The sequence below is a fragment of the Toxotes jaculatrix genome, chromosome 12 (genome assembly GCF_017976425.1).
Source record: "Toxotes jaculatrix isolate fToxJac2 chromosome 12, fToxJac2.pri, whole genome shotgun sequence".
Lineage (NCBI taxonomy): Eukaryota > Metazoa > Chordata > Actinopteri > Toxotidae > Toxotes > Toxotes jaculatrix.
The window spans coordinates 10,747,869-10,772,754 of record NC_054405.1 but is presented as its reverse complement, the minus strand read 5'-3'; the positions used below and the strand labels follow the sequence as shown (position 1 = coordinate 10,772,754).

The 24,886-nt window shown below is 40.4% G+C and overlaps 4 protein-coding genes across 6 annotated transcripts in view; 2 read left to right on the top strand and 2 right to left on the bottom strand.

The window, feature by feature from the left end:
• Positions 1 to 1,457: 1,457 nt before the first annotated feature.
• Positions 1,458 to 7,818, top strand: ppm1nb (protein phosphatase, Mg2+/Mn2+ dependent, 1Nb (putative)). Its single transcript, XM_041052072.1, has 6 exons — positions 1,458 to 2,202; positions 2,472 to 3,043; positions 5,352 to 5,469; positions 6,206 to 6,320; positions 6,412 to 6,475; positions 6,589 to 7,818. The coding sequence occupies exons 1-6, from the start codon at positions 1,788 to 1,790 to the stop codon at positions 6,604 to 6,606; spliced, it is 1,302 nt and encodes a 433-aa protein (XP_040908006.1). The 5' UTR covers positions 1,458 to 1,787; the 3' UTR covers positions 6,607 to 7,818.
• Positions 7,819 to 8,971: 1,153 nt separating this feature from the next.
• LOC121191022 (potassium channel subfamily K member 13) lies at positions 8,972 to 10,395 on the bottom strand. The gene is made up of 3 exons (XM_041052074.1): positions 10,098 to 10,395; positions 9,423 to 9,981; positions 8,972 to 9,347 (listed from the first exon to the last, which is right to left on the bottom strand). Exons 1-3 carry the CDS (start codon positions 10,393 to 10,395, stop codon positions 8,972 to 8,974), a joined length of 1,233 nt encoding a protein of 410 aa, XP_040908008.1.
• Positions 10,396 to 12,385: 1,990 nt separating this feature from the next.
• itpkca (inositol-trisphosphate 3-kinase Ca) lies at positions 12,386 to 16,183 on the bottom strand. Its single transcript, XM_041052075.1, has 7 exons — positions 16,081 to 16,183; positions 14,866 to 14,965; positions 14,496 to 14,709; positions 13,832 to 14,036; positions 13,557 to 13,658; positions 13,409 to 13,480; positions 12,386 to 13,189 (listed from the first exon to the last, which is right to left on the bottom strand). The coding sequence occupies exons 2-7, from the start codon at positions 14,912 to 14,914 to the stop codon at positions 12,971 to 12,973; spliced, it is 861 nt and encodes a 286-aa protein (XP_040908009.1). The 5' UTR covers positions 14,915 to 14,965; positions 16,081 to 16,183; the 3' UTR covers positions 12,386 to 12,970.
• The window catches only part of ccdc61 (coiled-coil domain containing 61), a 26,771-nt gene continuing 17,330 nt past the window's right edge, over positions 15,446 to 24,886 (top strand). The window contains exons 1-11 of one of the 3 annotated variants that reach the window (XM_041052071.1): positions 15,446 to 15,611; positions 16,749 to 16,906; positions 16,987 to 17,069; positions 17,610 to 17,770; positions 17,892 to 18,044; positions 18,138 to 18,345; positions 18,455 to 18,537; positions 18,673 to 18,890; positions 19,027 to 19,105; positions 19,199 to 19,396; positions 19,482 to 19,527. In XM_041052071.1, the coding sequence (XP_040908005.1) occupies positions 16,759 to 16,906; positions 16,987 to 17,069; positions 17,610 to 17,770; positions 17,892 to 18,044; positions 18,138 to 18,345; positions 18,455 to 18,537; positions 18,673 to 18,890; positions 19,027 to 19,105; positions 19,199 to 19,396; positions 19,482 to 19,527 (1,377 nt within the window). In that variant the 5' untranslated portion in view covers positions 15,446 to 15,611; positions 16,749 to 16,758. Of the gene's footprint in view, positions 15,612 to 16,748; positions 16,907 to 16,986; positions 17,070 to 17,609; positions 17,771 to 17,891; positions 18,045 to 18,137; positions 18,346 to 18,454; positions 18,556 to 18,669; positions 18,891 to 19,026; positions 19,106 to 19,198; positions 19,397 to 19,481; positions 19,528 to 24,886 lie in introns of all 3 variants that reach the window. The other 2 variants (XM_041052070.1, XM_041052069.1) reach the window with 2 other exon arrangements.

Here is a 24,886-nt window from a genome sequence, read left to right as displayed (position 1 = left end):
TGGAGGCCGACCTGCACCCAGAGGCCTTCACATGCGGCCACGTTAGCGAGGAATAAGCTTTTAATGTAAAATTCATCAACAATCAGGATTAATAAGAACACAATCGATGTTAGTAGGCCACTGTCTCCACCAGCTGTATGCTGCAGTATTCATCACAAACTAATGAATTTATAATGAAGCTCAAATCATAACCACAAACTCGGCGTGCTCTAATACGGGAATGATTTAGGTGCTTCGCTTGTCTCATTTTAATTTCATGCAACACAGACAGGCAGACATTTCTCTATGCAGGGTTCATTGTCTGAGAATCAAGTAGCTTTTCATTCAGTGTGTCTCTGTTGACACTTGGTTCTAGAGTCAATCGAACCACAACAAGTCCTTCACATCCACTGAAATTCCTCCAGATCATCCATGTAGTTTCAGGATGACGCTGCTGCTGAGACTGATGTACAGCTGCCTCACTGCACAGCCTCAGAGCTCACACAGCCTCAGACGAGCTGTTTTTACACCATCATGACATGTTGAGTTTGAATGATGAAACTGGTACAAATAGTTGATCCATTCATTTCTGCCTGGTCACTGTAGCGTGACTGGCCCCTGCAATCAAAGTATGTTGAGTACTTGACAGACTGACAGCAGTGAAGTCATCCTGGCTGATCCCACAGATTTAAGCGGTTGTTCAGGGAACATTGCCAAACAGAACCGCTGTAACTCACGCTGTGCTGACATGCATAACTACGCAAAATAAAAAATTGTTTCTGGTTGTTCAGTTGAAACATGCAGCAATCTTTGCCCCTTTAGTGCTACTGAAATTGTTGCAGTTTTCCAAATTTCTTGTCTCTATAATAACAGAAAAAATGTAAATTTGTGAAGAACAATATGGTTTTCTTTGCCATTCTATTTTAAACTGCTAAGCAGAATGCTGACCATTTTACACTAATAGCCTATGACAAATTTTGCTTTACTTCTACACTAAGAACCAGTAAAAAATTATTAAAAACGTATCCACCTGTTCAGCCTTCGTGTTTCCACCAATTTCATTCAATACTAGAGTAAAATACAGCTCTGATTTCAGGTTTAAATGTCTCTGTGTGTTGTTGGATGATCAGTCATCATCAAAGTGAAATATCAGTTCTGTGTGCATCATCAAAATAAGCCTTCTTTCCCCTGTGTGTCTTTCTCCCACCGTCAGTCACACACTTTGTGCTAAATGGCCGACAGTCCTGTAATCCACAGTAGTGGGAGCTCATAATCCCAGCCGATCAAAGGTTGAGATTACCAAAGATGTGGGAGGGGCAGAGCTGCAGATAGGAGGACGGTGAGAGAGGGTGAGCTCAAACATGACAGTGGGGATGCAAGCCAGGCAGCGATTGGTGCACACAAATAGCCAGCCAATCACAGCTGAGGCAGGGAAAATAACAAGACAAGGAGAGAGCTGGTGAAAGAGGGAAGAGCTATGAAAAAGCGAGGGAGAAGGTGAAATCACAGCAGCACAGAGGAGAGACCAAACAAGAAGGAGAGGAAGGATGACTGGAGGAGAGCGTGCTGATCAGTGAGGTCTCCAGAGAGGGAAAGGAGAGAGGAGAGGAAGGAGATGAACAGGGAGAGGGGGGTGAGCAACCAGCACAGAGAATATCCATCAGCTCAGGCAGCCATGCTCTGAGCCCTGGAGCAGCAGGGCTACGCAGACATTGCACAAGTCCAGCATCAGGCCTAGCTCAGCCCTCCGTCCCAGCCACAAACACAGAGGCAGGGACAAAAGAAGATACCCCACACATCAGCTGTGCATGAGAGCCATGAGGACGGCCAGGAAGGGCAGCGTGGAGATGCCTGCGTTCGTGCGGCAGCTGGTGAAAGAAACGGAGAAGAGGGTCAGCTATTTCTTCAAGGGGAGCCGTGGGGGAGCAGCAGAGGGAGAGCAGCCAGGGGAGGGGGAGAAGGAGGAGGTCATCCCCAGCCCCTATCTGGACCGGCCAGTTCTGGACAAGTTGACAGAGGAGGGCTGCGCTCGCTGGGGCCTCACATACGCCCTGGGAAGCATGCAGGGCTGGAGGGCCAACATGGAGGACTTCCACAACTGTGTGCCACAGCTGGGTGGAGAGCTGGCTGACTGGAGCTTCTATTCTGTGTTCGACGGTCATGCAGGCAGCACGGTGGCTCAGCACTGCTCCCAGCACCTTCTGGGTCAAATCCTAGCCACAGGTGAAAGATGTGTACTTAAAAATGCATGAATGATATGAATATAAAAGATTCAATTAGATGTGATGGAGTACAAATTACTGATTTAATGCAATGATGCTCGGCTGTTTAAGATATTCTGATGAGAAAAGTTTCTTTTTCAGTGAAAAAGCTTTTTCACCTTCATTGTATTCTGCAAATATCTGTTACATTCCACAAAGTTATGTGTTTTATGGGATGCTTGTGTCAGAAAACACTAAATATACCAACATCACACCTCTCTGTGCACACAGGTGGAATAGGACCAGAGGACGATCCCGAAAAGGTGAAAGGTGCCATCATTGAGGGCTTCCTGCAAACAGACAAGCACTTGCACTCCGTGGCACGCCGAGAAGGCTGGGAGAGAGGTGGCACCACTGTGGTGGCCACTCTCATCTCACCGTATTACATCTACTTCGCCAACTGTGGTGATTCAAGGGCCATGCTGTGCCGGTCTGGCCAGGTTTGCTTCTCCACTGAGGACCACAAACCTTACAGCCCTCTGGAGAAAGAGCGCATTGAGAGCGCAGGCGGCTCCGTGTCCCTCCAGCGGATCAACGGTTCCCTGGCAGTCTCCCGTGCTCTGGGGGACTTCAGCTACAAGGGGGCAGAGAACCGGACGCCCAGCCAGCAGATGGTGTCACCAGAGCCAGAGGTGTGTGTGGTGGAGCGCTCACCGGCAGATGAGTTCCTGGTGCTCGCCTGCGACGGGGTGTGGGACATCATCAGCAACGAGGAGCTGTGCGCCTTCATCCACAACCGGCTGCGTGTGTGCACTGACCTGAGGGACGTCTGCACTCAAGTCATTGACCTCTGTCTCTATAAGGTCAGACCCTGCCTCTTCAAACCAGTGATCATATTATCTTCTTCTCCTTGTGCATTTCTACATGTTCACTGGTTCAAATGGCAAATCCTTTTAACTGATTACAAACACAAAACATAATTTCAGTTTAAAACTGAGTTACATAATTTTTAATGGGCTGTGGATTTTATATAATAACATAATCCCTTAAACCGTGACTGTGTTGAGGTGGTTGAACGCTGCCGAGGTCATCCCAGTTTTTGAGGAAAGAGCTCAGCTTTTGAAAAGTAATTTGGGAACATTTTGTATTTGATTCATACCACACACACCTAATCAGTTACAGTCAATCTTATATGTGACTTATACGTAGGCTTTCAAAAAAAAACTCACCGCAGCCTCACCTACTTCTATCCAACAGCTTTGATTAGAGATTGTGATGAGCATAGTATCATAGTATCTTTCTGTTCAAACCTGTACTTAATGACTGGGCTACCTCTTTAAAGGATAAAACACATTTTGGATGTGGTTGAACAGACTGTGGAGTGTTACAGGTAAATGTGCTGGATCCTCTCATTATTTTGTTGGTATATACATTTAAATCTGGAGACTTGTTGGTCTGATGATTTATTTGCACATTCAAATGACTTGTACTTAAAGAGAAAAGGTTTAAAGCTGAATTTGGTGAAGAGATTTATTAAATGAACAAATGGATGGCTGGTGGTTGCTGGCACTGGGATGAAACAGAGGAAATCCATCATTTTTAACTCTCAAGTTAGAGAAATCTGCACAAAGCAAAGTCTCAGTTGCCTTTGGACGTGTGTTAGACAGCTATGAGCAGTGGTATATTGAGACTATTAAGAACTGAGTAGCCAAGATGAGCTACAGGTTTCATCAACACTGGCAGCGACCATGGTATTTCATGGTGACACTTGTCAGGCCTGGTCACCCCTAAATACTGAAATTATTTTTTTCTTTTTGGCTACTTGGGGGGAGAAGAAACATGTTGTGAATATGACACTAAAACTTTTATCACCTTACAGTCAATGTGGAACGCCTTAGAAAACTGTTGTTTATTTACTCATCCATCAGATACAGAGCAACTCAGCTCAGTTTTGCTCTCTGCCTGTAAAATATTATCTGGTGCTCCGCTAGATTCACTTTCACTTTCCAGGTAGGGTGCTTTGGGTTTTAGTGCTATTTCACTAAGAACAGCTGCCTGCTGTGGATGAAAACAGCATTATGTGAGTGGTGAGAATGAACCAAGTTGGTAAAGTTGTTTTGTCGCTTCCATTGTCCAGCGTCTTTGAGCACCCAGAAAAGCGCTATATAAATTTGATGTATTATTATTATTTATTATTATTATTAAAGTTGTGGACCACGAATGAAGTTTTGAGCTCCACAGAGCTGAGAGGAACTACAGAGTCTGGTGATAATTCTCTGTGGGTTCATCACTACGAGCATGTAGAGGCAAACAGAGGAAAGGGTCTTTGGCTGTAATAACATACATTTAGACTGAAAAAGCAGAGCTAAAGCTTTGGTTCAGTCCCATTTACACCGTGGCTGCTGTTGGTACAATAGTCTGACAGACCACCTTAAAATAAACTGCAGAGGTGTCAGAACAGGTCACACGGGATTATTCTAGGTTTCTATGAGGACTTTTCAGCCACTCTCTGAGAGTGTCAGACGGATTGATGTTCACGAACACAGAATTGCACACACAAAGAATCATTTCATACCAGTGAGGGAGAAAAATTATTCCACTACAGCCAGCTTCACTCATAAGGATATGTTTCACTGTAGAGTGACTAATCTGCAAAGGAAGAAGCTTGTACAGAAAGCTTAAGTTTTTCTGCAGAAAAGCTTTATTATGTTATGTTCCATAATTTAATTGGTGCATATCCCCTACCTTGGTAAATAAAAAAAATACAGATTCCTTCAATAAACTCACCCCTATTTAAAACCAGTGTCCACAGAACCCCAAGGCAATTGATACAAGAAATTGGGCTTATTGGCAATGTTGTATCATCTTTTGAATCATATCAGGATAAAAATGGGCCACATGTGCACTCTGTTTGGCCATCGTGTCACTCTGTTACATAACAGGGCTTCAGCTTGAATTTGCACATTGACCTCAAAATGTCGCAGTTTCTTCCACACTCCATTTCCATTTTCCTGCTCCACTGCATGTGTGTGACGCTGGTCTGCAAACCTTGAGGTGAAAATGATCTATTCTCTAAAACAGTTCACCCAGGATGAAATAATGTTTCACACGTTGACATTTGTCAGGTCAGCGATCATCACTCATCTCTGCTGACGCCGCTTTGCTCCACAGGGAAGCTTGGACAACATCAGTATCATCCTACTGTGCTTCCCTGGAGCCCCCCAACTGTCAGCAGAGGCATTACACCAGGAGGCCGAGCTGGAGGACCTGCTGGAGTCCAAAGTGGCAGGTGCGTGGGCATAAATATTATTGGTATTTTGCATATTAGACCTTGTTTTTGTTCAGTGTTTAAATTCAGATTTTTTTCAGTTATCTCAAGGTTTGCACTTGAAACACATCAACACCTCTCCTTTACCATTTTTCTTGCTGTCAATAAATCCCACAAAAAGACCAAAATCAAAAATGAATTGATCCTATTGAGAATAACAAGTATTGTCTGTGGAGTTGAAACCTGATTTAGGTTATTCCTCTGTGACATGGAGATCTATTGTTGTACAAAGAAAAAAATTAAAACTCTCTTCAGAGAGTTACGCAGGTGCTCTGGGTGTTCCTTCATTACCATGCACACACACATCAAGGTTTATTTTCAATCATTCCAACCTAATCCATCCTGATGTGGTAAATACTGTTCTATTGCACCAGATCTGTATTCATCCACAGCAAAAACAGTACAATTTACTCCCATGTGAGTAACGTCTGCTAAAATCTACAGTGCCCAACTGTTCAGGTGAGTGCCAAAGAGAAGGTAGGGAAGTCTGAAGTTACTGAAAGACTAACTAACACATTGTTTGTTTTGGTCTTTTCATTGCTGACAGTTTGTTGATAATGTCAACCTTACCTTTTATAATCTGTATGTAAATCTTGTTTAAAAAAAAAAAAAAAAAAGCCCCCTTGTAGCTGAAGTCCCCCAGAAACCCTCTTTTTTTCGTTTTGTTCCCATGTTTCTTTGTTTTGATGTCTTTCAGAAATTTACGATGAGCTGTGTGCCAGAGGGGAGGAACCGGACCTGTTGTCTGTCCTCACAGTCCTCGCATCCACTGTCATCCCTGGTTTACCACCAGGTGGAGGCATACAGAGCAAGTAAGAGCCACACAGTGTGTTCGTGTCTGTGAGTGTGTGCATCTGTACACTGTATTAGGAAATTACACCATGTTGCTTCTGTGTGTTACAGAAGGAACTGCATTATTTCTGCCTACTATCAACAAAGAGAGACACACAAGCCCACAGTACCAAATGTGAGTATGAACTATACATCTGTCCATTTCTAATCATTACAGGTTACATATTCTTTGTAAATGTTCAAACTATGTAAATTCACCATTATTTCCTACATTACCTGCTTGCCCAGGGCCTGGGAGGCTCCTGAGAAACCCTACTGGATTTTGTCTCAGAGGATCCATGGAGGGGACTGTAATTAATGTCGATATTAAAATTGTTAAATTAAAAAAATTTCTTCATGTGTGCAATTTGACAAAAAGGGAAGATGCTGAACAAAAGGGTGTTTGTTTACATCATGCTAACAAGTAGCATCTTGTCAGAACAAATACAATGCAAAAATAGATCTAAGAAAGCCTGATACATTTATATTTATACAAGAAGGACATTTTGTAAAACTTACTCAGAGACACTGACCCAGCAACAAACTTCTGCCTCATATTCAGTGAACAGACAGTACAGATGCTAATTTCAAATGACGGCCTGTAAAACTGAATAATAACCAACTGTGAAACTGTCCATTTTCATTGGATAAAATAAGAAGTGTTAGAAAATGTAGGGTTGTATTTTAAAAAGGATGTTTCAAGAATAGAGAAAATCTAAGAATAATTTAAAGAATTTCAGTTTGCCTTTCAGCGACAATAAAGATTTTTTTTTTTTAAATATTGTCAGTGTTAGCCGAAAGAAAAAGAAAATAAAAAAGCTGGCATGCAGCTAACATATATCCATTTGTTAGAGGAACAGGAAATGCTAACATTTGGGCAGCTGATAGGAGAGCACAAGTCGATCTATTTCCCTCATAGTTGGAAGTGACAGACAAATAAACACTGATTGAGTATTTTATTCTGCTACTGGAGTCTCAACACACCCGTTAAGAAAAAATACATTTCACAGATGAGCTAAAATCTTTTTTGAAGAGGTGTTTTCTTTTACATTTTTGTTGTTGTTGTTGTTGTTTTAAACATTTAGAATAAGATCCACTTGGCTGGAGCGTTGTTTGGTAAATTAGTTATATTTATTAAAATAAAAGTTAGGTTATTAATAAAAGAGCATGTCGAGGTTTGATTGTGACCAAAAATGGAATAAAAGTATCCAAATACCCTAAGATCTGTATTTACTAACCAGTCAAAATTTAATTTAAACAAATAAGTTCTACCTGTACAACTTTTGTGCAATAATGTTTATATGTTAACTGAACACATTCTTCAATACCGTGTGTGTGAAATGTATTTTTTCCATAAGTTCATATGTACTGTGCTGCCTTATTCATCTTTTATATAGTTGATAAAACAAACAGCATAAGAATGGGTTGGTTTCAAGATGGGTCATTTTATCTGCATCGTACTGCATTATTTATATTATTTCAGCCAGTAATTCTGTGTATAGACATGTTACATGTTAAGAGTTTTAAACCTAAATAAAGTATATTTGACTGACAGCTTGCTGTATTTTTTTACCCATAACAACCCACTAAAGAACTATTTCTCTCATTGCTTTGAAACAGTAATTCACCTAGCATGGCCACTAGAGGTAAATGGATGATTTTGTTGATCTCTAAGGAGGAAGCTTTTCTCTACACACTCATCCTCCAAAGCACTGATGAAAATTTGCCAAACAGATGATACAGAATGACACAGATTGGATTAAATGGGTAGTCTTGCATAGTAAAGGATCTCCTCCAGCAAGCCAAGGAGAGCCAGAATCTTCCTCTCCGCTCTGTTAATGCGATCCTGCGACTATCTGTACTGCTCTTGTTGACATAAGGACGTCCTCTACAGGCTACATTTGATTAGATAGGCTCCACTGAAGACTCTGGATCTCAGTGCTCTTTCATGATTACTGTGAATTTCAATGACATGCGCTGATGAAACAAGATGGGAGACTTGTGGGTAATAAACAAATTAAAATGTCTTTTTCTCAGTGCTCCTGTAGTGGGCTTTAAGAAGCTCTGTTTAAACACTAGTCACGATTCAAATGTTTTACATATGCTGCTATCTGTTACCTAAGAGGAGCATGTAGACATTGTGGTGATGGCTGCATGTTCACCAATACTGACAACTACCTCACATTCAACCGTATTTGTTGAGGAGGTCGGGGGACATCTGCAGCGCTCTTAAATCAGCAGTCCCCTTTAAGTGGTCCTCCGCTGCTTCTTTCATCTGATTGCTTTTGTATGAGCCAATCACTTCAGGACATCAGACCCCTCTTCACAGTGATGTTGAATTCTTTAAAGTGTATTTATCTTTTTGCCATCTTTCTCCTCACAGAACAAAAAGTGAGCAATTATTTGCTGTCCAGAATCCACGCTGGATGTCTACTATCCACAGAAATTACTCAGTGAGACTCTGAACAGATGCCAATGAGAGGAAAATTATTCTGCGCTCTGAATTTGGTTTTGCCCCACTGAGAGGACAAAATATTGACTTTCTCTAAATCACTCAGTAAGGACATAGGTAGTGTTAGGGCTCCAGACCCTACACAAGAAGGAACATCTTAGTGTGTTACACAATGTGGTGCTACCTATCCACACTGGTTTCTTGTAGGCGATTATTCATGATGGCCAGGGCCCCCACACCACCAGAGAATCCATTTTGATGGCCGTAGCTCTGCCTTGGGCCCTGATGAGCTGTTTCGCTCAGCTGCTTCTGCAGCAGTGCCAGAGACACCTTGTTGGACACCATGAACTCATTGACGGAGATCATCTCTCCCGACAGACGACGCCCCACGCATACCCCATCAGCTACTGCACCTGCATCCGTCTCACTGTCGAACACCGTCTCCACTGAGCCGTCTGTGTAGCGGTGTCTTCCTGCAGGGCAGTGGGATGAGATGGGCTGCACAGTGTTGCGTTTTAAGCGTTTTTGCCTGAGGTGTGCAGGCAGGCGCCTCTGGCTGTGATTTTTGTTTTGGAGGCAGGGGCAACAGAGCCCACAGCATCCAGGTGTAGAGCAAGAGCAGAGCTGATGCTGCCCCGAGCAGACCAGCTTACCCAGAATCCAGTTCAAAGTTTGTTTGATGACGATGGAAATAACATTGAAAAGTGAGTAAATACAACATACTCCCATAAGGATGAACAGACAGTTCCCCAGCCGGTAGGCCTCCTGAGACTCATACTGCTGTCTCTGACTGCTCACCAGGTCCCCAAAGCCGATGGTGCTGAAGGCCACAAAACAGAAGTAGAGGGAGTCCACGTAGCTCCAGTTCTCCATGGAGCTGTACAAGGTGGAGGCACTGCATGCGATCACAATGGATGCTACCCCCAGGATCAGCATAACATAATAGACAGACGGTTTCCAGCCCTCCAGGCTGTCCTCCTCACCAGACATCTCCTCCCTGCTCGACATCACCCCAACCCCACCACACCTCAGCCGACGCTCATGACACCAGCGCATGATGTAAGCTAACATCGTGATGATCCTCTCCAGGAAGAGGTTAAAGAAGAGGATGGTGGCAGCACAGCCAATGAGGCCATAGAAGATCAAGAATATTTTTCCAGCTATGGTTGCTGGTGTGGTCATGCCAAACCCTGGAGAAGACAAATCCAAAATAAAATGGAGTCAGTATCTCATTTGTAAGAACTTCTGAAGAAGCATGAGAGAGAAACGAAGTTCCATAAAACTTAATGTTAACGTGAAGACTTACCAATAGTGGAGACCACCGTGCCCACAAAGTAGAAAGCTCCAGAAAAGTCCCAGCGAGGTCTCAACGTGTCCACTCTGATCCCAGCTCCATTTGCCTCCTCGTACTGTCGCAGCAGGGTATGAAGGGCACCCATGTTGACCCTGTATCTCTGAGTGAAGTTGTCCAGCTGTTGTTTCCAGAGGCGGCGGGCGCGCAGCTCAAAGGGATGCTCCAGGGCTGAGAAGATGGCCGCCCCACACAGTAAGTAGAGCAGGATTAACCCAGCCAGCAGGCAGAAACGGGCGTTGTCTTCATTCATGGGTGCCCTGGGGCAGCAGCAGCCACCAGCAGCCCTCCTCTGAGCCATGAGCACAGCAGCAGCGCAGGTACACCACTGCAACAACATGCACCGCTTCTGCAAGTGCTGCAGAGTCACACACTAACAGTATGTGTTAGACGCATCACCCACCACACAACATGCATGCACTGACTATGGGAAACACTTTTGGTTTACGCACACAGTGATACATTTGGCTCTAAAATCACACTAGGATCAGAGGTGAGTACTGAGGGCTGCTTTGATTATTTAGAAGAAGAATAATGAATCTGAAGGTAACAGTCTGTAACAAAAAAGAAAAAAAATCTGTTAGCAATATATTTACTTAAACCGTAAATATTTTACTGTCATTTTATTTTGTATAACTCTAAATGCTTTATTTTTTCTCCTTTTTTAATACAAAATTATTTCAACCACAAAAATCTGGCTGAAAACATGTAATCAGTAAAACATAATATGAATCAGTATTTCATAAAGACACTGATGAAGAGAAAACACTAAAGTTAGGAAAACATTTAGTCTGTTGTAGATTATGATATGTATACATAGATTAAATAATTAAAGTTTAAGTTAAAAAAAAAAAAAAAGACACTTTGTACCTGGTCTTGCTGACAGTGGCATCCGTTTGCCTGAGCGTTGCTGGCTTGCTGTGCTCGTTCCATGGATCTGCTGAACAATGACCAGCGAGAGGAAGCCTCTTGAGTTTTTTCGTGCAAACTGAGAGGCTGTCTGATGTTTCATCCGTCAAACACTGACATCATCATTCCCCTGCCCACACCCTCTGTCTTTGAGCTCACAATGATTGGTGCAGTCATCTCTTCATTTTAAAAGCACTATCCTTTTTTTTCCCCCAAGCCTTCATCACACCTCAAATTAACTCAACGGCAACAAGTGACAACAAAAGGTTTGCTTTAAATAATTGGCCCCTTAATTGCTCGGTTGCATCCACTGAGCCTGGGCCGAGGAATTTCAAACCCTGGATGAAGTAGACAGTCAACTGAAATTAATGTTGAATAGTGGCACAAAACATTAAACATCATCACCTGGATGAATATGAGTGTGTGCATGTGTGTGGGGGAGGAGGATCTAAGACCAGATCTCGCCCCTCTATCTTTACCACAACTGAACTTGAACTCAAAACTGCCCCAGAGGGATCTGCTCAATGGCCAACACATCAGACTATAGTTGTATAGTTGTGCAGCTTCCAGCTCCTCTGAGAGGGCTTTTTGTTGTTGCTGCAGACTGTGGGGGAGGATTTGTTGGGCATGACTTTCTCTGTCTGTTCATCCCTTTAATCTTGTCTGATGCTGCAGGCAAGGGCACAGGGGTTCCCTCTGCCTGCCGTCTGATGGCTGAATGACAGGAGAGGACAGGTGTGTAAGACAAGAGAGAGACATCTGCCTTCATGTCAGCCTTGTATCAGGTGCTGAACTTCAGAGTTTGATTCATATGCTTATCTGCTCAGATTTAAAGTCCTGCTCATCCATCACTTTTACATGATATTTTAATGAATGAAAATGTGTGTGTGTGTGTGTGTGTGTGTGTGTACATATATATATATATATATATATATATATATATATATATATATATATATATATATATATATATATATATATATATATATATATATATATATATATAAAGTACATCAGTGAACTGATATCTGCATGAATCCATCAATGCATTTTATCCAAAATGTAAACCTCATGGTGGCACTAGAGAAAAGGGCAGGGTATTGTAAAAGTAGTTAGGATTCATCCCCAGGAGATCATGAATGTCTGTTCAAAATTTTATGGCAATCCATCCAGTATTTTGGATTTATTTCAGTCTGGTGGACCAACAGGATGACACTGCCATCCTTACAGCCACACCACTAACGTAGCTAAAGATATTTCCCTTTTTTTTTTTTTAGCCCAACAGAATTACAAGTACAAAAAACAAAAATAATATATAATTCGGTGTGAAACTTACACCACTAACCTTTGCTGCTCAGAAATACAGGCATTAACAAATAAGTTAAAGAAATGCAGAAAATAACTGTCTGCTTTGAAGCATTATAGCTTTTGCACCATTTTAATGACAAAGTGTGACATTTAAACTGATCTAGCCAGAGGCAGTGGCCATAATTTAGCTGGTGCCATATGTTTCCTGGAATAATGAGAAATCATCACAAGACTGTAGGGTCTGACATCTCCTGCTGAGGCTGCAAACCAAGATTGTGTTTTACTCTGGTGCAGTGCAGGTGAATCAAAAGTCACAGTGGATTTACTGTACAAGGTCCAAGTTGTGCAGACATCCAGAAAGTTTGTGCAGAAAGTATTTCCTTGATAACACAAATGCCAGCTATCGGTTAATTTTTGCAATATTTATTGTTATTGTCATCATAGTTTTATATTATAGCTCATATATAACCCATATATAACCAGTTTTGTTCATAGTTTTGCTCATTAGTGTACTTCCATTCCCACAATTCTGACAACACAACCATTTCAAAAGCCGATCCATCTGTAATCATTCACTTGTGAGGGGCTGTAGTAAGTTTGACAGTAAATTGTTAGAGTGGCATTGAGGTCAGTGGCAGCATGTTGGCTAGTATATCAATGAGGTTGTCCAGACCCCACAGGTAGCCATCTTCTCGATTGCCCTCTACCCAGGGAGTGCGGTGGTCCAAGGTGTGGTGCAGCGGCAAGGCCACTGTCTTTCCAAAGTCAATCATCCAGACCCCTGTTCTTCCTGTCCAGTCATGCACAAACAGTAAGGAACTGCCCACAACCTGCAGGGAAACATCTGTTAGGAAAAATGACCAATGCATTGTACTATCAGCCAAAGCCTGCCTACACCAGCCAACAAAACTGGGCTCAAAAACATGTCATGTGTTTCCAGTAGAGCTCTTTTGGAACACGATCTGTGCGTGTTTTTTTTTCCTTTACATTTTCAAAAACTTATTCAAAACATCTGGTACACTGTTCAGGAAAGCTATCGCACAACTAACCTCATGTGTTCTGAAGAAGTCGGACTCCTCCAAGACCTGCCGCAGCTGTTTCAGCTGTCTCAGATAATCCCACTGAAGGAAGACGCAAGAATTACAAAAGAGGAAGCAGCAGTACAAGTAAACGAAAGTCAGTGAAGGTCACACTCACCACAATGTGTGTCCTGGACTCAACAAAGTTGTCGAGTGCTTCCATCACTTGCTCTCTACTTTTGGTCCTTTTGAAGTTTGTGTGACATTCTTCATTTGCCTTCTGCACAGGAAATGTACAGATTACAACATTGGAATGCAAAATTTGTAGCTATTAGCCAGTAAAAATAGACATTCATTGGTCTAAAAACCAAAAACTATTTTTACTATCAGCCTGGCAGCATTTATTCCCCACATGAAGCAGTGGCCTGATACAACCATGTTTGATGAGCTCACCCTGAATCCTTCGATGCGGAACCCCAGAGTTGTCGTGGAGCTCAGTGTCTCCCTCCACTGCATGTACCTCGTTTTCAGCACTGCCTGCTGAGCTCGTTCCTGGACCGTTGGGGCCTCTGGGTCCACAGCCACCATCTTCTCATACATGTCGTTTCGAGGCTGGGGTCGTTCTCGGGCCATGTGCAGCTCCTCCTCAAGGTATGTGCTGTGAAGGACAGTGCCTCATTGTCTTGATTGTGACTGGAGCATATTAATTGTACTGACTTATTATAACTGTGAAAAAAAAAAGTGTGAAAAAAAAACCCCTTCTTTTCACATAGGAACAAATACTATGATCTACACAGAAAGTATAGTTTAGAAACAATGAAAATCTTTGTATCCTGTCTGACAAATGCAAATAAATTAAGCTACTGTTACATTTATAGGTATTTTTGATATAATGTCATATTTCAGTATCTAAAATAGTGTGAAGAAGTTACTGCGGCTATTTGGGCTTTTTCTGCTTATTTTATTACTAAACGATCATGTTACATTGAAGTAGCTTTTGACATCCCGGTTATATCAAAAACTACTACACTTTTTGAGGATTAGTGCTGCACTGTATGTCTCCTCCTTTGAACTTGCAACAGATCTCAGTGACAAAAATGGCCCCGTTAAAACTTACCGGCTGCCCATCTTGCAGTCCATGATGGCAGGTGTGTTGAAATGGGTCAGCAAGTTATCCATCTTGTTGTAGTCCTGCTGGTCCCGCTGCACCACACCGTGGTAGGCTGGAACAAAGGGCCTCAAAGTGTCCTTCATCAGCCTCAGGTAGCATTGTTGCTCCCGCTTTGAGAACCTCTTGAGCAGTGTACCATAATCCCCTACGTGAAAGCTCCCTGTGAAGACAAGCAAGGAAAAGAAGGCTCAGAGGAATAGACACACAAGACATGTTTAAAAAAAAACAGATTTATTCCTTTACATACATGGTGGAAAGTCAGAATTAGACTTGCTGAGGAGCAACATGAATGTCAAGTGAGGCCAGATAAACAAACCTGTATGTCCAACCACTTGCAGCCACTGCTGAGGTTTCTTGGGAGTCATAGGAACAAGAGGTGAAGTCCCACAACTTTTGTGTTTCTTCCATGCAGAGTTCTGCACGGGAAGCCAAAAAAGACAAAAAAACAACCTCAGTCAGTCATTCTTCAGCACACACACACACTCCAGGTCACACTCCTGTGCTGCCTGTGCTTTTCTGCGTTTTTACGGACAGACAGCAAGGACCTCAGACTTCAGACTCCGTCACTCAACTTTTTGTCTTATGGGTGAACAAGGTCTCCATGGAAACAACACTTCACTAAGACAGAGTGAAGACACAGAGAGGACAGGGTCAGCTCTGGTGTTATGCAACAGATTTATCAAACATTTACAGGAAGGACTTGTTTTCTACTGGAAACCGTAATTAACCACTTCACCTAAACAGTGGAGGGCCGAACACACAAGGGCGGACACTTATCATGTCACGTTATGTACGATGGCGTCCTCATAACCTGTGGGTGGCAGTGATGCGCATGAGAGGCAGCGAACCTCCGTCAAATTCAGGCAGAGGAAGATGCGTCAGCATCAGGGCAAAGGGACGAAGAAGAATTTAACGGTTCCCGGTTGTTGAACCGCTGCAGCCTCCACGGTGCCGGTGGCTTACTGACTGATTTGGACTCGGGTGTACCACCGCTCACACGGCTTCCTGTTACATTTACCTCACAGCTCCCATCACCGAGGATCGTTACTGCTGTAGTCAAAGGTAGCGTTAATGGGTTTTTGTTTGGCGATTATTCTTGCACCGGATAACATATGTGGTTCACACACAGTCTGGTCAGCTAACCGAGAGTCAGGTTTAATAACCTCAGTTACCCAGCTTTAACTAACGATGATGTCCATGCTAGCTAACCTTAGCTAACGTCAACGTTACCAGAGCTGCTGAGATGTTACTGTCTCTAGCTGACCTATTGACAGAGAAGTGGCAGATGAAGTGGTTATTTTTCAGAAAAGCCGACCCTCAAACTTAACGTTATTGTATTGTGCTAAACAAACATCTGTCACGCTGTCGATGAGGCTGTGTGTATGTGTATGTGTGTGTGTCTGTACAGTGAAAGATGAGGTTAACACAGATTTCATGCCTCTGTTCACTCCGCACGGGAGAAAGTGAAGTCAAGCGCGAAGTGTCAGCAGCATCGTAGCGCAGCAAAAGACACGTTAACATAAGAACTTACCTCTTAAAACACGACCTATGGTGTTAGCTGAGTCCTCGACACATGATATGATCCATCAACCAGAACTTTTTTGAATAAAAAAAAAATGATGGCACCTTTTAAAATGTACTCGGTCTGCTCGCGACCGCCCCTCGCGGTGTGTTTTGATGAAGACAGGCTGTGTCAGGTGAGCCAGGTGAAACAGGAGAGAGAGAGAGCTTGAGAATAATGATAGGGGAAATAACTAATACATGTGGCAGTTAGTTTACACCTGGACTCTTCATTTTGTGGTGAGAAATAATATCCATACCTGACATCCATCCTGCAGTGGTTGCTGTACCTCAGTTTTTTATGATTTTGCACCTAGGTTCATGTGAGACTGATAGAAAGCATGTAAACAGGTCGAGCAAAATAAAGTACAAATATAATTCATGTTCCAAAAACAATCCTGCGAGTTAAATGCAGAGAAATGTACTACCTAGATTACTGCTTAGCAGTGTGTTGTTACCCCACTATAGACCTTGTAGTTTGTTCCTGGCTTCAGATATATGTAGCTTTATGACATGGCAACCATACAAAAGTGTGTAAATTGTCCACTAACATTATGTAGCTGTATTTTTAAATAGTAGAGGAGTTAGTTGATTCCATATGCTTGAAAGTCATGGAAATCATTTATTTCTTCTGCACAGATCCCGAGCCATGGAAGAGGCCTCTGAGGTGATGGAGGATATTGTTTTTCGAGGGGTGGAGTTTTCTGTTAAGATAGAGGTGGACAAGAGTTTGCTGATGGTTGAAATCTCTGACTCGATGACAGCGGATCAGTGGAGGGGGGAATTTGATCCAGCATGTAAGTAGCAAACATTTATCAGTGACCAAATGTCATCACACACAAAAAGAGTCTTATTCATGCTTTTTTTTCCCCCTCAGACATTGAGGACCTCACTCGCAAAACTGGCAACTTCAAGCAGTTTCCCATTTTCTGTAGCATGCTGGAATCTGCTGTTAGAAAGGTATGTTTTAACTTTGCACTTGCACAGATAAAATATGAAAATGTAGAGGTGGCACAAATACATTCAGAGTCAAGAGAAAAATGTGAAGACACACACATATTCGCTCTAGGCTGTGTGAGCTGAGGCGAGACTCCTTTGTTCGAGTTCAGTCTTTCCACTTGAGTGAAAAATGTACAGTTATCCCGAGCTGTCTCGTTCCCTTTCTCCTTTTCATTAATGGACAGGAACAGGGGCTAAAAGGAGAAAGCTTGGGGGAAACCAAGAGTAACACTTGGAATTATTGGTACACTGAAAAATCAGTTTCATCTGAACTGTCGTATACATACAAGCGCGCACACACACACACACAGAACCTTTGTGTGTGCTGTTTGTGGCTAAAACAAAAGTAATATACAAAAAACACTCATGCAATCAGAAAAACATATTTTTTTTTTGTATTTTAACATGGCAGGCATATAGAAGTTGGTGTCCATTAAATATCTTTTTTTTTTTTTTTTTAATTTCTGATGTTTGTGTAGTTAACTTGAGTTTTTTCTGCAGACGAGTGATTCTGTTACACTTGACCTGTTGACTTATGCTGACCTGGAGCTGCTACGCAACAGAAAAGCAGGAGTTGTTAGTCGTCCTCGCGGCCATCAGCAGTCGTCTGCTCTCACTGCCAAAAGATATCTAATCCTCATTTACACTGTGGAGTTTGACAGGTTTGTGTCTCTCTGTGGCAGCGTTTACATTTTCACATGACCACAGATTTAGTTTCTGAGTATTCCAGTTGTGTCTGTGGTAATAACTGTCTTTGACTTGCTGACTGTTTCGTGTTTGTAGGATACACTACCCTTTACCCCTGCCCTATGTGGGGAAGCCTGACCCAGCTGCCCTGCAAAAGGAAATCAGAGCCCTCAGGGCTGAGCTCAGCACGCTCACCACTCATGGATTTAACAAATCTGCAGAACTAGAAATACAGCGGCTACGATCAGAGTAGGTTGCATTTAATCTTCATCAGTGACTGTGACCAGTATGAAGAGATGTGATGTGATGATTTTTGTTTTGATGTCCTCTGCTGTTTTCAAGGCTGGCGCTGGTGAAAGAAGAGAAGGAGGCCATGGGTAAAGTTCTGGAGCGACTGCAGATGACTGCAAGCGGTCCCACAGCTGGGCGAGAGGACTGGGGTGTTAGAGATGTGGTGAGGACGCTGGAGGAGCAGCTTGTCAAGGAGAGGGCCAAAAGTCAACGCTCAGCGAGCAAGAGATGCCAGGAGCAGCGACTCCTAACGGAGCAGGTGGAGCTCTTCTGCTTCTCAAAGTGTAGTCAGCTGAAAAAGATTTATGGTGTTTTCTTTGTTACTGAGCTGGTTTTAACTCCCCCGCCCCCCCCCCTGTCGTGGTTAGTTGGAGGAGCTGAGAGCATCAGAGTGTGCTCTCCGTGTTCGTGTGAAGAGTCTCACCAGTGAACTGGCGTTACTACGGAGAGGGTTAGACAATCTAAGCATGTACTATATCTTTACTTTCTCTCTCTTTCATTCATTGACTCACAATGTGGACTAAACATATAAAATCTGAATCTGTTCACCTACTTAGTGTCCACCCTTTTTGTGTGTCTGCAGCAGAGTGACTCCTGTGTCCGGTCACAGAGGCTCTCGAGTTGACGGGGAAATCTATCGCTCTCTCTCCCGCGAGAGAGGATCGGGGTATGGGACAGTCAGGGTTCGTTCAGGATCGAGAGAACGGATACAGGACAGAGTGCAAAGGTCTGAGGAAAGAGGAAGAAGAGCGGATTCCTCAGGACCACGTGCTCGCATACCCAGGCCGTCACCCTCTCCCACTGGTATTGACTCTTGATAAATCAACACCCTAAAAGATGCTTTTGCAGACCAAAATGTTTTTAAGAAAATTTATCAGTTATCAACTGCATCGATAAAACTGAGTGATAACTTGTTTTATTCCCATTTTCCATCTTCCAGGGTCACGGGTACCACGCTTTGACCCAACTGCATACATCCAGGACAGACAGCGCAGACAGAAAGAGGCAGAACTCAAAAAGTTGGTTTCTGTTATTTTATCTGTGACAGTACCACCTGTATTTAGTGCTGTAGCTGCTTGGGTCAGTAGTTGTAACCCTGTTTTCTGTGTCAGACAGAGGAAGGTGCGGAGGGAGATGCTGACATCACCCATTGTCCCTGAGAGGGGGCGTTCGCGCTCCAGGGAGGCCTATCCTCAGATGGCCCGGGCTGGCAGCAGAGGCAGGAGTTTATCTGTGGAGCGGAGAGGGAGCAGGAACTCCTCTGAAAGCTCATTAGTGGACATGGATGAAATGGCCAAAACTCTGTTCAGGTGATGGGATGGGCTCGTGTGGGTTTTTATGGAGTCTCTGTTGTTTTAGCTGATTATTGTAACCTCTGTTTTTCTGTGTTTACAGAGGAAGAAAACAGACTTACAATGGACCCTGTGTGGCGAGTGACATGGTAATTAGTGTGACTCTGGCACTCTGTTTATTCCTGCTCTCATTTGTATATTTAAATCATAAGGTTGTGGTTATTCTGCATTTTACATTTGAAATCCCTTGAAAAGACCAAACACAACAATGTGTCATCTCAAAATACTGTCGAACTTCCCAGCTTAGTGATTTCCTAGACAAATGTCTAGGCACTGCAGTTTTTAACAAAATTGAGTAGAGGGGGGAGGGTCGGTAGTTACACTTAAATAATTACATACTTTAGTATGGCCTCAAAATATGCCAAAAAAAGTCACACTTTAGTATGGCCTCAAAATGTGCCAAAAAAGGTCATACTATAGTAAGGCGTAAAAATCGGCAAAAAAAAGTCAAAAATTTTTTTGACCTCAAAATGTCATAAAAAACGTCATACAATGGTAAAGCGTCATAATCGGCAAAAAAAAGTCAAAAATTTTTTTGACATCAAAATGTCATAAAAAACATCATAGTATAGTAAGGCGTCAAAATCGGCCAAAAAAAGTCAAAAAAATTTTTGACCTCAAAATGTTAGAAAAAACATCATAGTATAGTAAGGCGTCAAAATCGGCCAAAAAAAGTCAAAAAAAATTTTGACCTCAAAATGTCATAAAAAACGTCATGCTATAGTAAGGCGTCAAAATTGACCAAAAAAAGTCAAAAATTTTTTTGACCTCAAAATGTCATAAAAAACATCATAGTATAGTATGGCGTTTTTTTCGGGCAAAAAAAGTCAAAAATTTTTTCGACCTCAAAATGTCATAAAAAACGTCATAGTATAGTAAGGCGTCAAAATCGGCCAAAAAAGTCAAAATTTTTTTCGACCTCAAAATGTCATAAAAAACGTCATAGTATAGTATGGTGTTTTTTTCGGGCAAAAAAAGTCAAAATTTTTTTCGACCTCAAAATGTCATAAAAAACGTCATAGTATAGTAAGGCGTCAAAATCGGCCAAAAAAGTCAAAATTTTTTCGACCTCAAAATGTCATAAAAAACGTCATAGTATAGTATGGCGTTTTTTTCGGGCAAAAAAAGTCAAAATTTTTTTCGACCTCAAAATGTCATAAAAAAACGTCATAGTATAGTATGGCGTTTTTTTCGGGCAAAAAAAGTCACAATTTTTTTCGACCTCAAAATGTCATAAAAAACGTCATAGTATAGTATGGCGTTTTTTTCGGGCAAAAAAAGTCAAAAAAATTTTCGACCTCAAAATGTCATAAAAAACGTCATAGTAAAGTATGGCGTTTTTTTTGGGCAAAAAATTTCAAAATTTTTTTCGACCTCAAAATGTCATAACAAACGTCATAGTATAGTAAGGCGTCAAAATCGGCCAAAAAAAGTCAAAATTTTTTTCGACCTCAAAATGTCATAAAAAACGTCATAGTATAGTATGGCGTTTTTTTCGGCCAAAAAAAGTCAAAATTTTTTTCGACCTCAAAATGTCATAAAAAACTTCATAGTATAGTATGGCGTTTTTTTCGGCCAAAAAAAGTCAAAATTTTTTTCGACCTCAAAATGTCATAAAAAACGTCATAGTATAGTAAGGCGTCAAAATCGGCCAAAAAAAGTCAAAAATTTTTTCGACCTCAAAATGTCATAAAAAACGTCATAGTATAGTATGGCGTTTTTTTCGGCCAAAAAAAGTCAAAATTTTTTTCGACCTCAAAATGTCATAAAAAACGTCATAGTATAGTATGGCGTTTTTTTTTGGGCAAAAAAAGTCAAAAATTTTTTCGACCTCAAAATGTCATAAAAAACGTCATAGTATAGTAAGGCGTCAAAATCGGCCAAAAAAAGTCAAAATTTTTTTCGACCTCAAAATGTCATAAAAAACGTCATAGTATAGTATGGCGTTTTTTTTGGCCAAAAAAAGTCAAAATTTTTTTCGACCTCAAAATGTCATAAAAAACGTCATACTATAGTATGGTATTTTTTTCGGTCAAAAAAAGTCAAAATTTTTTTCGACCTCAAAATGTCATAAAAAACGTCATAGTATAGTAAGGCGTCAAAATCGGCCAAAAAAAGTCAAAAAATTTTTCGACCTCAAAATGTCATAAAAAACGTCATAGTATAGTATGGCGTTTTTTTCTGCCAAAAAAAGTCAAAAAATTTTTCGACCTCAAAATGTCATAAAAAACGTCATAGTATAGTATGGCGTTTTTTTTTGGGGCAAAAAAAGTCAAAATTTTTTTCGACCTCAAAATGTCATAAAAAACGTCATAGTATAGTATGGCGGTTTTTTTTGGGCAAAAAAAGTCAAAAAATTTTTCGGTCAAAAAAAGTCAAAATTTTTTTCGACCTCAAAATGTCATAAAAAACGTCATAGTATAGTAAGGCGTCAAAATCGGCCAAAAAAAGTCAAAAATTTTTTCGACCTCAAAATGTCATAAAAAACGTCATAGTATAGTATGGCGTTTTTTTTTGGGCAAAAAAAGTCAAAAATTTTTTCGACCTCAAAATGTCATAAAAAACGTCATAGTATAGTAAGGCGTCAAAATCGGCCAAAAAAAGTCAAAAAATTTTTCGACCTCAAAATGTCATAAAAAACGTCATAGTATAGTATGGCGTTTTTTTCGGCCAAAAAAAGTCAAAATTTTTTTCGACCTCAAAATGTCATAAAAAACGTCATAGTATAGTATGGCGTTTTTTTCGGCCAAAAAAAGTCAACATTTTTTTCGACCTCAAAATGTCATAAAAAACCTCATAGTAAAGTATGGCGTTTTTTTCGGCCAAAAAAAGTCAAAATTTTTTTCGACCTCAAAATGTCATAAAAAACGTCATAGTATAGTATGGTGTTTTTTTCGGGCAAAAAAAGTCAAAATTTTTTTCGACCTCAAAATGTCATAAAAAACGTCATAGTATAGTAAGGCGTCAAAATCGGCCAAAAAAAGTCAAAATTTTTTTCGACCTCAAAATGTCATAAAAAACGTCATAGTATAGTATGGCGTTTTTTTCGGCCAAAAAAAGTCAAAATTTTTTTCGACCTCAAAATGTCATAACAAACGTCATAGTATAGTAAGGCGTCAAAATCGGCCAAAAAAAGTCAAAATTTTTTTCGACCTCAAAATGTCATAAAAAACATCATAGTATAGTAAGGCGTCAAAATCGGCCAAAAACAGTCAAAATTTTTTTCGACCTCAAAATGTCATAAAAAACGTCATAGTATAGTATGGCGTTTTTTTCGGCCAAAAAAAGTCAAAATTTTTTTCGACCTCAAAATGTCATAACAAACATCATAGTATAGTAAGGCGTCAAAATCGGCCAAAAACAGTCAAAATTTTTTTCGACCTCAAAATGTCATAAAAAACGTCATAGTATAGTATGGCGTTTTTTCGGCCAAAAAAAGTCAAAAAAAATTTCGACCTCAAAATGTCATAAAAAACGTCATAGTAAAGTATGGCGTTTTTTTCAGGCAAAAAAAGTCAAAAATTTTTTCGACCTCAAAATGTCATAAAAAACGTCATAGTATAGTATGGCGTTTTTTTCGGCCAAAAAAAGTCAAAAAAAATTTCGACCTCAAAATGTCATAAAAAACGTCATAGTAAAGTATGGCGTTTTTTTCGGGCAAAAAAAGTCAAAATTTTTTTCGACCTCAAACTGTCATAAAAAACGTCATAGTATAGTAAGGCGTCAAAATCGGCCAAAAAAAGTCAAAATTGTTTTTGACCTCAAAATGTCATAAAAAACGTCATAGTATAGTATGGCGTTTTTTATCGGCCAAAAACAGTCAAAATTTTTTTCGACCTCAAAATGTCATAAAAAACGTCATAGTATAGTATGGCATTTTTTTCGGCCAAAAAAAAGTCAAAATTTTTTTCGACCTCAAAATGTCATAAAAAACATCATAGTATAGTATGGCGTTTTTTTCGGCCAATAAATGTCAAAATTTTTTTCGACCTCAAAATGTCATAAAAAACGTCATAGTATAGTATGGCGTTTTTTTCGGCCAAAAACAGTCAAAATTTTTTTCGACCTCAAAATGTCATAGTATAGTATGGCGTTTTTTTGGCCAAAAAAAGTCAAGAAAATTTTCGACCTCAAAATGTCATAAAAAATGTCATAGTATAGTATGGCGTTTTTTTCGGCCAAAAAAAGTCAAAAAAATTTTCGACCTCAAAATGTCATAAAAAACGTCATAGTAAAGTATGGCGTTTTTTTCGGCCAAAAAAAGTCAAAATTTTTTTCGACCTCAAAATGTCATAAAAAACGTCATAGTATAGTAAGGCGTCAAAATCGGCCAAAAACAGTCAAAATTTTTTTCGACCTCAAAATGTCATGAAAAACGTCATAGTATAGTATGGCGTTTTTTCGGCCAAAAAAAGTCAAAAAAATTTTCGACCTCAAAATGTCATAAAAAACGTCATAGTAAAGTATGGCATTTTTTTCAGGCAAAAAAAGTCAAAATTTTTTTCGACCTCAAAATGTCATAAAAAACGTCATAGTATAGTATGGCGTTTTTTTCGGGGCAAAAAAAGTCAAAATTTTTTTCGACCTCAAAATGTCATAAAAAACGTCATAGTATAGTATGGCGGTTTTTTTTGGGCAAAAAAAGTCAAAAAATTTTTCGGTCAAAAAAAGTCAAAATTTTTTTCGACCTCAAAATGTCATAAAAAACATCATAGTATAGTATGGCGTTTTTTTCGGCCAAAAAAAGTCAAAAAAATTTTCGACCTCAAAATGTCATGAAAAACGTCATAGTAAAGTATGGCGTTTTTTTTCAGGCAAAAAAAGTCAAAATTTTTTTTGACCTCAAAATGTCATAAAAAACGTCATAGTATAGGAAGGCGTCAAAATCGGCCAAAAAAAGTCAAAATTTTTTTCGACCTCAAAATGTCATAGAAAACGTCATAGTATAGTATGGCGTTTTTTTCGGCCAAAAAATGTCAAAATTTTTTTCAACCTCAAAATGTCATAAAAAACGTCATAGTATAGTATGGCTTTTTTTCGGCCCTAAAAAGTCAAAAAATTTTTCTACCTCAAAATGTCATAAAAAACATCATAGTATAGTATGGCGTTTTTTTCGGCCAAAAAAAGTCACAATTTTTTTCGACCTCAAAATGTCATAAAAAACATCATAGTATAGTAAGGCGTCAAAATCGGCCAAAAACAGTCAAAATTTTTTTTGACCTCAAAATGTCATAAAAAACGTCATAGTATAGTATGGCGTTTTTTTCGGCCAAAAAAAGTCAAAATTTTTTTCGACCTCAAAATATCATAAAAAACGTCATAGTATAGTATGGCGTTTTTTTCGGCCAAAAAAAGTCAAAAAAATTTTCGACCTCAAAATGTCATAAAAAACGTCATAGTATAGTATGGCGTTTTTTTTGGGCAAAAAATTTCAAAATTTTTTTTGAC